The sequence below is a fragment of the Rhinoderma darwinii genome, chromosome 4 (assembly GCF_050947455.1).
Source record: "Rhinoderma darwinii isolate aRhiDar2 chromosome 4, aRhiDar2.hap1, whole genome shotgun sequence".
NCBI lineage: Eukaryota > Metazoa > Chordata > Amphibia > Anura > Rhinodermatidae > Rhinoderma > Rhinoderma darwinii.
Genome location: NC_134690.1, coordinates 62,069,007 through 62,082,826, shown reverse-complemented (window position 1 = coordinate 62,082,826; position 13,820 = coordinate 62,069,007). Strand labels below are relative to the sequence as shown.

At 42.4% G+C, this 13,820-nt stretch overlaps 2 protein-coding genes across 3 annotated transcripts in view; one reads left to right on the top strand and one right to left on the bottom strand.

Moving 5' to 3' along the window:
* Window positions 1-7,907, bottom strand: part of EIPR1 (EARP complex and GARP complex interacting protein 1) — a 242,741-nt gene extending 234,834 nt beyond the window's left edge. Inside the window, exon 1 of the mRNA XM_075863903.1 lies at window positions 7,742-7,907. Coding sequence (XP_075720018.1) covers window positions 7,742-7,783 — 42 coding nt within the window. The 5' untranslated portion in view covers window positions 7,784-7,907. The remainder of the gene's footprint in view (window positions 1-7,741) is intronic.
* A 93-nt stretch (window positions 7,908-8,000) lies between these two features.
* TRAPPC12 (trafficking protein particle complex subunit 12) overlaps window positions 8,001-13,820 on the top strand; it is a 92,402-nt gene continuing 86,582 nt past the window's right edge. For both annotated transcript variants that reach the window (XM_075861145.1, XM_075861146.1), the window contains exons 1-2: window positions 8,001-8,103; window positions 12,248-13,464. In XM_075861145.1, coding sequence (XP_075717260.1) covers window positions 12,253-13,464 — 1,212 coding nt within the window. In that variant the 5' untranslated portion in view covers window positions 8,001-8,103; window positions 12,248-12,252. The remainder of the gene's footprint in view (window positions 8,104-12,247; window positions 13,465-13,820) is intronic.

Sequence of the window (13,820 nt, the reverse complement as noted above, 5' to 3'; positions counted from 1 at the left end):
TATAAAAACATTAGGTTATTTATTCATGCGGTGAGTGGCATAAAAACCCCCCCCCCCCCCCCCCGTAAAAAAACTTGCAAGAACTACGGTTTTTTGGTCACTTTGCCCACAAAAATTTGAACAAAAAGTGATCAAAAAGTTGCATGTATCCAAAAATGGTACCAATACTAACTACAGCTTGTGCCGCAAAAAACAGCCCTCACATAGCTCCGTCGACGAAAAAAAAAAAGTTATGGTTCTCAAAACATGGCAACAGAAAAAACACATTCTTTTTACAAAAAAAAAGTGCTATAAATTAGGTATTGCCGGAATCGTTCTGCCCCGCAGGTGAACGAGGTATAAAAAAAGAAAACGAAAAGACTATGCCAGAATTGCTGTTTTTTGGTCATCTTGCCTCCCAAAAAAATAGGATAAAAAGTGATCAAAAAGTTGCATGTACCCCAAGATGGTACCAATAATAACTACCGTTGGTCCCACAAAAAAACAGCCCTCATACCGCTACGTCTATGAAAAAATTGAATTAGTTAAGGCTCCAATAAGTCAGGAAATAAAAATATGCAGTTGTGCCGGCCCGAGGGGAACATTTCTTCTGTTTCAAGAGGCGATTTATCAAGACTCTAAAATTAGGGAACCAGGAAAGGGAGGGCCCAAACATATCCGCTGGAAGAGACGGTGCCCGGATTATACCAGGACAACACTTCCCAGCAAAATTCCCCAAACTGCAAAGGTGCGGAGTGTGGATCAAAAGGGGGATAAGAAAGGACGCCATACATCAGTGCGACACTGGCCTGTGCAGAACGGATTGTGTCACAGCGGAACACATATCTATGGATCATTTTATTGTTTTTTTTTACCCCATTATTATACCACCTGACTATGCCCAGCTTACATGTACCCCCACATTATAAACTAAAATACCAAGACTCCAAACAAAACTACTATCAAGCAAAATCCACGCTCCAAAAGCCAAAAGGCGCTACCTCCCTTCTAAACCCTACAGTGTGCCCAAACAGCTGTTTACTTCCACATATATGGCCTTGCCATACCCGGGAGAACCCTTTTAACAATTTTTGGGGCGTGTGTCTCCAGCGGCATAAGCTGGGATTTACATATTTATCACTGAATTGGCATATCTGGGGAAAAATTGTTAGGGTTCTTTTCTTTTCCCTTTATTTGTTGAGAAAATGAAAAATTTTGAGCAAAAGCTACATCTTATTTTCACTGCCCAACTCTAATAAAATCTATGAAACACATGTGGGGTCAAAATGCTCACTGCACCCCCAGATGAATTCCTCAAGAGGTGTAGTTTCCAAAATGGGGTCACTTGTGGGGGGTTCCCACTTTTGTCCCCTCGGGACTTTGCAAATGTGACATGGCCTCCTCAAACCATCCCTGCTAAATTTGAGGCTCTTTCCCATCTAAGCCCTGCCGTGTGTCCAAACAGCCGCTTATTACCACATTTGGGGTATTATTTTACTCAGGAGAAATTGCTTTACAAATGTTGCGGTACTTTTTTCTCATTTCCACAAGGACTAAAAGGAGAAAAAATAGCTAAACCTACATTTTCTTTAAAAAAAAAAAATTATAATTTCGATTTTCATCTTCCCGGCCTACCTCCAATAATTTATGCAAAAAACCTGTGGGGTCAAAATGCTAACTATACCCCTAGATAACTTTTAATAATACTTTTGGGGGATTTCCACTGTTTTGGCATCACAAGAGCTCTTCAAACCTGACATGGTGCCTAAAATATATCCGAACTAGCTTTTATACCCGGCGTTGCTCGGGAGGTTGACTTACGATATAGATGGCGTCCGTCAGCGCGCCATGCGCATGCATCAGACACTGGTGCCATGTTGCATGATGTAGGACTCCGCGCACGCCCAGTGCAGCACGAAAACAAAACCCGCCCGTGCCCAACACGCACGCGCCAGGGTCGCCCCACATCGCGGCCCTCCGCGTATGATCAATGCGACGGCAGGACCAAGCACCACACCTCCCGTACCCAGTGCGCATGCGCCGGGGCCGACACCAGGAGAAAAAAGGCGCGGCTCCCTGCGCATGCGCAGTACAACGTGCGCCTCAAGTCCAATAACAGAGGAACGATGCAGCTCCAGGGAAAGTTAATGTGATTAGTGGTGTATGCGATAACTGCAATGTGTGCCCCGCTTATAATAATAATAATAATAAATGGTACATAAGAAGTGTGTGTTATTAGAGGTTGGAGATGATAGAAAGAATCCATAACCATCAATATTATGTAGGAATAAAGACCACTTCCCCCTTGGCACATCCCGTTAGTATGATCCATTTTAAACCAATGGAAAAAAAATATGAATATATATAAAAATCAATCAAACAAAGTTTCGAAAACATATATAAAAGATAAAAAGGAGACCCCGAAATCCTCTAGGTGCTCCTTTACTTCGGAGGCCTGTGCTTCAGTACATTACGACACTAGGGCCACATGTGGGATATTTCCTAAAACTGCAGAATTTGGGCAATAAATATTGAGTCGCGTTTCTCTGGTAAAACTTTCTGTGTTACAGAAACAAACAAAAAAATAAAAAATGTATTAAAAATGAATTTCTGCAACAAAAAAAAAAATGAAATTTGTAACTTTCGCCTCTACTTTGCTTTAATTCCTGTGAAATGTCTAAAAGGGTTAAGAAACTTTCTAAATGCTGTTTTGAATACTTTGAGGGGTGAAGTTTTTAAAAAGGGGTGACTTATTGGGGGTTTCTAATATAGAAGGCCATCAAAGCCACTTCACAACTGAACTGGTCCCTGTAAAAATAGCCTTTTGAGATTTTCTTGAAAATGTGAGAAATTGCTGCTAAAGTTCTAAGCCTTGTGATGTCATAGAAAAATAAAAGGATGTTCAAAAAACGATGCCAATCTAAAGTAGACATATAGGAAATGTTAACTAGTAACTATTTTGTGTGGTATAACTGCCTGTTTTCTGAGCAGATATATTTAAATTTAGAAAAATGCTAACTTTTCTAAAAATGTTGGTATTTTTCACAAATAAATACTGAATGTATTAAGCAAATTTTTACCATTAAGATAAAGTCCAATGTGTCACGAAAAAACAATCTCAGAATCGCTTGGGCAGGTGAAAGCATTCCAAAGTTATTACTACATAAAGTGAAACATGTCAGATTTGAAAAATGAGGCTCTGTCAGGAAGGTCAAAAGTGGCCAAAGCGGGAAGGGGTTAATAAAACTCCTCCTACATCTTCCCCTGTGTAATAGTTGGTTGTACTTATCAATACGGCCCACAAGCTTTTCTGCTTTTTGTCGATGGCAGTCTTAGACTGGAGATCTGGCACGGTCACCGGAGTTCAGCAGTGTCTGTTGCTATGTAGCCGTACTTGCTTTGGTTGCTATGAGCAACAAGGCTACAGTTGAATGAATAAATCAAGAAGCCCATAGTCACTATATGACAACACAAAGCTCGCAGATCTACGCTGCTTTCGAAACTCCCATTGAAGCGAATTGGAGTTAATGAAACAGCGTACCACAGCGAGCTACACGGTTTCCCTGGCACCGGACAATCTCGAGAAGGTAAAACAGGGGGTCCCTTACAAGAGATAGGCGTGGTCCCAGGAGGTGGGACCCGCATCTATCACATATCCTGTGGATATGCCATAAATGTCTAAGACGAAAATACCCCTTCAATCCTCGTACGGTTGGCTCGGCAACTGTACCACCCTGCATCCTACCTGCATCTCGTCACGTCTGATGTAAGATTAGGCAAAAAAGTGAAGGTGCTGTGACACGTTAGGCTATGTTCACACAGAGTTTTTAGCAGGCGGAATTTCTGGAAGCTTGAGGCAGATTTTCCTCTCCCTGCACGCTGATTTGCGCAGCATTTTTCGCCCATATATTGCATTTAGGCATTTGAGCCACAGATGCATAAAATCAAACAAACAGCCTTACAATCTTTAACCCCTTCTTGGCATTTGACGTACTTACGGCAGCCGTAACAAAAAAAAAACTTATTGATGGATAGGCCATCAATATAAAATGCTGAGGAACCCCCTTTAACCCCTTCCCGCACCTTGGCGTGAATGCATGTCCAGGTGAGCAGTAACTTTGCGCACCTGGGCATGCAGTTACATCCGCGCTTTAACAGTTAACCGCTGCGAGGCGCTACACCGCAGCGGTGGTTAACTGTGCAGGGTGTCTGCCCTGCCCTCCGTGTTGCCTATAAGTGGCCCACGGCCGCTGATTTTGGCAATTAACCCCTTAAATGCGGTGGTCGATTGCAAATCGCCACATTTGAGAGGTTTAGAGCAGATCGGCAGCCCCCACATGCATTTGCGGAGGCTGGCGATCCTTGTCACGGCAACCGGAGGCCGGACAATGGCCTCCGGGCTGCCATGTACGGAAGCCTAGGAGGACCAGCCTTCTAGGTCACCATGGCTCTACCAAAATTTTTTATAAAAAGTGCTCAAAAAGTTGTATGTACCAAAAAATGGTACCAATATAAACTACAGCTCATCCCACAAAAAATAAGCCCTCACACTGCTCTATTGATGAAAAAATAAAAATATAATGGCTCTTGGAAAGCAGGTAGGGAAAAACAAAAAAGAAAATGCAAAAATGGATCAGTCTGGAAAGAGTTAATTACTTTCTAACGAAAAAACATTTATGACCACACGTGGGGTATTGCCGTACTCAGGAGAAATTGCTTTACAAAAGTTGGGGTGCTTTTTCCTCCTTTATCCTTTGTGAAATTGAAAAAAATTCAACATTTTAGTGGAAATAATGTGGATATTAATTCTCAAGGCCCAATTCTAATAAATTCTGCAAAAAAATCTGTGGGGTCTAAATGCTCACTATACCACTAGATAGATTCCTTAAGTCGTGTAGTTTCCCAAATGGGGTCACTTTTGGGGGGTTTCCACTGTTTTGGCCTCTCAAGGGATTTGAAAATTCCTGAACACCATTTCAGTTAAATTTGAGCTCCAAAAGCCAAATAGCGCTCCCTCACTTCTAAGCCCCATGGTGGGTCAAAATAGCAGTTTATTACCACATATGGGATATTTCCGTAATTGGGGTGCTTTTTCTCGTTTATTCCTTGTAAAAATTAAAAGTGTCTTTACAGACTAATTCCAATGAATTCAGCAAAACAACTGTGAGGTCAAAATGCTAACTATGCCCCTAGAAAAATTCCTTGAGGGGTGTAGTTTCCAAAATGGGGTCACTTTTGGGGGGCTTTTACGGTTTTTTTCCGTCCAGTGTATTACAAACGCGACATGGCACCGAAAACTATTTCAGAAAAATCGGAAATCCAAATGACGCTCCTTCCCTTCTGAGCCCCGCTGTGGGTCCAAACATCAGTTTATTACCACTTATGGAGTATTGATATAAATCGGGAGAAATTGCTTTACATATGTTGGGGTGTTTTTTTCTAGTTTATTCCTTGTAAAAATTTATAATTTCTAAGTTTTTTCAGAAAAAAAACGTAGATTTTCATCTCCACACACTAACACAAATAAATTTAGCAAAAAAAACTGTTTGTTCAACATGCTAACTATACCCATGGATAAATTCCTTGAGGGGTGTCGTTTCCAAAATGGGACCACTTTTGGGGGGTCTTTACTGTTTTGGCACCACAAGACCCCTTCAAACCTGACTTGGTGCCTAAAATATATTCTAAAAAAAGGAGGCCCCAAAATCGTGTAGGTGCTCCTTTGCTTCGGAGGCCGGCGCTTCAGTCCATTAGGGCACTAGGGCCACATGTGGGATATTTAAAAAAAACAAACTGCAGAATCTGGGCAATAAATATAGTTGCATTTCTCAGCTAAAATCTTCTGTGGTACAGAGAAGAAAACGTATTACAAATGAATTTTGGCAAAAAAAAAAAAATAACATTTGTAAATTTCACCTCTACTTTGCTTTAATTCCTGTGAAACGCCTAAAGGGTTAAAATACTTTCTAAATGCTGTTTTGAATACTTTGAGGGGTGCAGTTTTCAAAAAGGGATGCTCCAAAAGCTAAATGGCGTGCCTTCCCTTCCGAGTCCTGCCGCTTGCCCAAACAACAGTTTATGACCACATGTTTGGTATTTCCGTACTCTGGAGAAGTTGCTTTTCAAATGTTGGGGTGCTTTTCCTCATTTATTTGTTGAAAAAATTTAACATTTGGAGGTAAAAATACATGGTATTGGAAAATAATGTCATTTTTCATTTTCACTGCCCAATTCTAATGAAATCTATGAAACACCTGTGAGGTTAAAATGCTCACTACACCCCTAGATGAATTCCTCAAGGAGTTTAGTTTCCAAAATGGGGTATTTTTTGGGGCGTTGCCTTTGTTTCGGCACCACAAGACCTCTCCTAACCTGACATGGTGCCTGAAATATAATCTAAGAAAAGGAAGGCCCTAAAAGGCTCTAGGTGCTCCTTTGCTTCTAAGGCCGGTATTTCAGTCCAGTAGCGCACTAGGGCCACATGTGGGATATTTCTAAAAACTGCAGAATCAGGGCAATAAATATTCAGTTGTGCTTCTCCGGTAAAAACGTTCAGTATTACAGGAAAAATGGATTAAAATGGAATTTCAGCCAAAAAAATGAAATTTGTAGATTTCCCCGCTACATTACTTTGAGGGGTGAAGTTTTTAAAGTGGGGTGATTTGTGGGGGTTTCTAATATATAAGGCCCTCAAAGCCACTTCAGAACTGAACTGGTCCCTGAAAAAATAGCCTTTTGAAATTTTCTTGAAAATGTGAGAAATTGCTGCTAAAGTTCTAAGCCTCGTAACGTCCTAGAAAAATAAAAGAACGTTCAAAATACGATGCAAACGTAAAGTAGACATATGGGAAATCTAAACTAGTAACTATTATGTGTGGTATTACTATCTGTTTTACAAGCAGATACGTTTAAATTAAGAAAGATTATAATATTTTCTATAAACCTTGGTGTTTTTTTACAAATAAATATTGAATTTATCGACCACATTTTTCACTAACATAAAGTACAATATGTCACGAGAAAACAATCTCAGAATCGCTTGGATAGGTAAAAGCATTCCAGAGTTATTACCACATAAAGTGACACATGTCAGATTTGAAAAACCGGCTTCGTCCTGAAGGCCAAAACAGGCCTGAAGGGGTTAAGAACCAGGACCGCCCACCGTTTACATATAGTGAGTCGTTCTGAACCAATTAAGAACATCGTTCGTTAAATTACCAAAATTTGGAAATAAAACGGACATGGACAAGTGACTGTCAGAGAATAAAATGGAATAAGTCACTATTTGGAATTGCAACAAACCCGCAACATTTTTGTAAAAACCGCCTTGGCTTTACTGCCATTATGAAAACTGGCAAATGAAGCGTCAATTATTCGAAATAGTAAAAAGTGTACGTTGGCCTTTGACACCAGCTTTAATGCCCAGAACCGCTTTAATGCCCATCTTTGTACTAATTATTTATGTTTCCAGGCTGCTTTTAAAAGTTTGCAATAGTTACTGAACCAAAAACAAAAATACATTCAATGTGAATAAGAAACAAGAAGAATTGATAATAGTGGCAACTAAATTCCAAATTTAATAGTGACATCATTGCCGCAGCCACCAGACGAGGGAACAGACTGGAACATATGTATGTACGTGTGTGATATACATATATATTCTTTATATGGTCAAAACGCTGTATCTTCTAGCCAGCACTGCTGTGGACACCATACTTTCTGACGCCATGCAATCACATATATAAACGGAGAATAAACACACCTGAAACTCCAGCCCGTAAATAACAGGTGCATCGTCCTCCATCCCGGTTCCACTTGTCACTGTAGTGTCAACAAGAACCCTCAAACCTGCATTCAATGATTGCTTTTTACTCCCTTCGGCTTCCGTACTAACTCATCTTCCTGTTTCCTAAGCTGCAGATTTGTGTAAATAAAGTTGATTGAATTCTATTTTTGCTAGTACTACGCTTGCGCACAGTAACTCACGCATGCGTATAAGGCTTGGTCGTAAATTGACGCATGCGTGTAGGTCTTACAGGGTTTGGCAGGTTGTTACGCCTGCGCAGTGGTTGCCGGTACCATCTGAGTGTGACAGAAGTGGGCGATACCGGTGCACGGTGTCAGGTTCGTTAGGTGCTCTAAGGTTTTACCAGATTTTCCTTGTCCGTGAGCTTTATATATTCCTCTGTAATTTCGACGGTTTACAATTTGCTGCGTGTGTTTCGTTCAGGTGACGTGAGGAATCCATTGCATGAGTTTTCCAGTTTTATGCAAATAAAGCTTGATTATTGATTAGTTAAAGTTCATGGTATATCTATATTTAGAATGTTCACCATGTTAAAGATCTCTGTTAGATGTTAGTGAATAGAAACGTGTTTTGTTTCATTCAGTGGCTGAAAACAATTCTTCTTTCCAAATAACCCATGGTGTAATACAGAGCATTGCTTCTAGGAGGTACTACTGAGGAACCGTATGACCGCGTAGTGGGCCGCTTGGACTACTTGTCGCGCCGCACAGGCTCCGTGCATAGCCCCTAAGCCTCATGCACACTTCAGTATTCTGGTCAGTATTTAAAAGCCAAATACTGAAGCAAAATACTGACCAGAATACTGATGTGTGCATGAGGCCTGTTTTGGAGCTTTCTTTTCGGGCTGTCTACTTGTGTGGTTTTGGCTATGATCAATACCAGTATTCAGCCTCTGGTTGTACACGAGTATTTACACTTACTGACAGCAAGCAGAGATAGTAAAAAAAAATGTGAATGGTGGAAACGTGCATAACTTTGCATCCTACAATGAATAATCTTTATGTACCTAAATCTGGAAAGACCAGTGCGTATCTTGTCCCGCCTCTGTAATCTCAGCGTGAAAATGTTAATGGCCGGGTGACCACCTCTTGTGTGGGAGAGTTGTGCTGCCTTATTGCTGCAAGTGTTGAATGTTATTGTGGATTTTCTCTCAAGATTTTTCAGATTAAAACATGAGCAGTGGAATATATGTACAGTAATGTGGATGAGGTGTAAAGAAATCTCATCCACCTGCTGCAAAATCCGACCAGCAGTGCAGGCTTTTAAGTCCGTTTCTGCTGCAGAAAGTTTTTGGATTTGTTAAGAGATTTTACGCCATGCATTTAAAGGGTTTTTCCGGAAAGATAAAATTGAGGGCTTGTCCTCAGGATAGGCCACTGTTTTTAGTGGGGTCTGACTCCCGGCACCCCTGCCGATCAGCTGTTTTGAAGGGTCTGCGGCGTTTACGCAAGCGCTGCTTCCCCTTCATTCCTGTCACTGCTCCGTACTGTGAATTGCCGACACGCTTGTAGCGGCGGTTCAGTATTACAGCCGCCTTTTCACTTGAATGGGAGAAGACTAATACTGTGAACCACCGGTAAAAGTGTGTCGGCATCTAACGGTATGGAGCAGCGTCAACGATGAAGGGGATGCAGCGCTCACACACCTGCTGCAGCCCCTTCAAAAAAGCTGATCAGCGGGGGTGCCAAGAGTCGAACCCCCACTAATCAGATATTGATGGCCTATCTGGAGGATAACCCTTTAATTTTATCTCACCATTGGAAAGAAAGCGAGAGAGAATCTGCAAGCAAGCCCAAGTGTTGCAGATTACCTGCCGTTCAAAGCGTTTAGAATAAGGCCTCATGCACACGAACTGATTTTTTTCCTCCCGTAAATACGGGTCCGGTGTCACCCGTATTCCACCCGTATTTACGGGCACGTTTTCGCTACAAAATTGCACTGCACTAATCGGCAGCCCTTCTCTCTATCAGTGCAGGATAGAGAGAAGGGGCAGCCCTTACCGAGGTAAAAGTAAAAGAAATTCATACTTACCCGGCCGTTGTGTTGGTGACGCGTCCCTCTCTCGACATCCAGCCCGACCTCCCTGGATGACGTGGCAGTCCATGTGTCCGCTGCAGCCTGTGATTGGCCTGTGATTGGCTGCAGCGGTCACATGGGCTGAGACGTCATCCCGGGAGGCCGGACTGGAGGAAGAAGCAGGGAGTTCTCGGTAAGTATTAACTTCTATTTTTTTTTATTTTTTTTTTATTTTTTTTTACACATTGATTTATATTGTGATCGGAAGTCCCTTTCCAGGGTGCTGAAAGAGTTACTGCCGATCAGTTAACTCTTTCAGCACCTTGGACAGTGACTATTTACTGACGTCGCCTAGCAACGCTCGCATAATTACGGGTGTACACACGTAGTCACCCGTAATTACGGGAGCCCCATAGACTTCTATGGGCCTGCCCGTGCCGTAATTATGGCCTAAAACAGGACATGTTCTATATTTTTCAACGGCCCGTGTACCTTCCCGTAAGCATACGGGGAGGTACCAGTGGCCAATAGAAGTCCATGGGCCCGTGATTACGGGCGTTTTTACGTTCGTGTCAATGGGGCCTGAGGCTGTGTTCGCACGTCGCGGTCAAAATGCATTTTTTTTTTTGGTCCTGAATAGCTGTAAAATTTGCGCAATTTTTCAGCGCTTCACGCCAAAAAATGCATTTGACCTCAACATGTAAACCCAGCCTAAGGCCTCATGCACACGACCGTAAAAACACCCGTTATTGCGGGTCGTAATTAAGACCCGCAATGACGGGCCCATAGACTTCTGTTAGTCACGGGTACCTTCCCGTTTTCTCACGGGAAGGTGCCCGTGCCGTTAAAAACACTCCACAGGCAAACACACTTGGGGTATGTTCACACGTAAACTCAAACGTCTGAAAATACAGCGCTGTTTTCAAGGGAAAACAGCTCCTGATTTTCAGAGGTTTTTTTAAGCCACTCACATTTTTTACGGACATTTCTGGAGCTGTTTTCAATAGTCAATGAAAAACGGCTCCAAAAACGTCCCAAGAAGGGACATGGCAGTTTTTTTTACACGGCCGTTTTTCAAAATGGCTGCGTAGAAAAACAGCCCATCGGAACAGAACAGTTTTCCCATTTCAATCAATGCTCAGATATTTTTTAGGCGTTCTGCTTCTGATTTTTCGGCCATTTCTGCTGTCACTTTTTGGAGTTTGTATGTGGTTTCATACTCCACAGACAGGCCTGTGACCTTATTGCTGAGATCTGAGAAACTCATCTGAGCTCCCATAATGCACTGTTCAGAGAATTCAGCATTTAGTGTTCTAGCTAATTGGAGAATGTCGTTAAAAAATTAAGTTATACAGCACATTCTGCATAATTAAACTGTAGACTATGTATTGCAAAAGTGAAGTTTTCCTTTAAAAGATTATTCCCGTCTTCTAATGTCATGATATATCACCTTTGGCATTTATCCTGCACAGACTGTGCGGGAGCGTCAGTGTGCTGGGAAAACCAATGAAGGAGCTTCAGCATTTAAATGGATTCTCAGTTTGAGCTAACCCCAACTTGTTTGAATGGTCTCTTAACAATAAGCTAACCACAAAGTGCCCCCCCCCCCCCTACTTGGACCCCCACAGTGATCAGCTGTAATCTGTAGGGAAACCCTAAAGTAAGAGTTCAATTTCCCTGCAGTGCCACCACAGGGGACATTTGGCATTACATATACGTTTTTTTTTCTTTAAATCAATGGGGTGTCTAATGCAGGACAGTACAGGTCACCCAGAGAGAGATACTCTATAGCCCCTCTCCATAATCGCTGGGAAAGGGTAGACAAACCCTCACTGATCAGTAAGTGACACATACCCTGATGATATGCTATTACTTTCTATGCTGGGAAAATCCCTTTAAAAGGGTTTTTCCATTTTAGAAAAATACATTTTCATACACCATATTAGGGAATTCTGAGTTACTAGAGGGTGATCCTCTGTTCAGGATACGCATCTCTTGACCAGAGTGGAGAGCGGTTATAAAGAGCATCTCTTGCTCTGAAGGGCCTATCCTGTCCTGCATTACACAGATTACCCATTAAAATGAATGGGCACTGTGTAATGCTTAGTTTCACCTGTGGTAGCGCTGCAGGGAATTTAAACACTTACTGCCATGTTTCCCCACGGATTACAGCTGATCGCTGGGGGTCCCAGCAGGGAAACTCTTTGATCAGCTTATTGTCAAGGGACCTAACCAGAAGGGATTGTGCAAAATAGAGAACCCCTCTAAAGTCAGGCATGATGAAAATGTTTTCTAAAGAAGCAGGATCACCTAACTTGGCCATTATATAATGTTATTATCATTCACACACTCCTCCTTCTCCTCAGGTTTCCTTTGACATTTTGTTAAATGTGTTTTGCTTTCATGCCAGAAGTAATGTTTTCTTTCTTTCTTCTTTTTAAACAGGAGAAATGGAAAACCCTGATCCCAGCCCCAAAAATGAGATGACGTCATCTAGTAATGTAACTGAATCAGGCTCTACTACGGTTCTAGGGCTTCCAATAAGCAATCCCTCCGAAGTACAAGAGGAGATTCTCCTCCAGGATGAAACAATCGATCTTGATGCAGACACCTTTGAATCTGTGGAAAATGTCACCCTCTCCGAAGACTCGGGCAACCTGCTGGATAAATTAAATGAGCAAATGATGGAAAGTGTCGTTATCTCCGACTCTCCCAACATCAGTGAAGATGATGCTGGAGATGTCGGATGCCTACAAGACATTGTGGATGAAATAGAGGGCAGTCCTACATTAGGACTTGAACAAGTAACTGATAAAGAGTATAATGCACAAGTAGACAGCGAGAATAGTACGGAGCTTGACGTCAGTCCTGAAGCCTCGGTGTCTGAGACGTTGACTATGACCAGTGACTTTACCCTGCAGCAGGAGCTACCAGTGGTAGAAAAAGAGAACCTGGATATAGAGACTCAGTTACAAGGGGAGCACAAGGAAGAGCTGCTTACTCCAGCTAGCAAATCCTCTCCAGCAGAAGAGACCATCCCAGTGTGTACCATCTTCAGCCAGTCTAGTTCACAGCAGTCATTTCTAATCCGTGACGGCTTTGAATCTCAGATGGTCAAATCTCCTAGCTTTGGAGCGGAGATGAGAAGTGCTGTTAAGACTCAAACACAAGTCGTCCAGCCCAGTCCAAGTTTGAGCAACTTCTTCTCGGATAATGGCCATACTAATTCTTCCGCGGTGGAGTTTTTCGATTCCTTCACCACTTCATCCACGTTTATCTCAGTCAGTAACCCAAATGCAGCACCAGGTGCCCCTGAAAGGTGCCCGGCACCCATAACTCCAGACACCAGCACCTCCCAGGACCCTGCCGCTTTAGGCTTCTTTGTCGGAAACCAGTCCCTTGATTCAAATGGGTCATCTGCTTCAATGGAAGTGCCCCAGTCTCCAAAGCCATTCTCGCAGATTCATAGCGTGTTTGCTGGAAGTGATGACCCCTTTGCTACGGCTCTTAACATGAGTGAGATGGATAGGAGAAATGATGCTTGGCTGCCCTCTGAGGAGACTAGGAACATACTCCTTTCTGTAGCTACTCAACAGTACAACCCCGTGTTCATTGATAAGGAGAAATTGACTATGCCAGGATTGAAATTTGATAACATTCAGGTAAGAGCCTTGTATCTGCTGACTGGTATTTGAGTTCTCCGCCACTTAATGTTTCCCATTGTTCTTTATCTGTTAGCATTTTTAAATAAAACCAAGGAAAATGAAATTCAAGCTTAAGATTCTATTACATGGCCCGGCATGGGCCGTGAAAACGAGTGCCGATCAATGAGATAGCTCATTGATCGGCACTCGTTTTCTCCTTTCACAAGGAGAATGTATGGGGATGACCGCTCCTTACTCCGATCCCCTTACATTTCCGTCATGTTTGCAGCAGATCTCCCTGTTTACACAGGGAGACTTGCTGCCGTCAATAATATCTATTGCTGCATAAACTATACGATCAGCTGATGGACGAG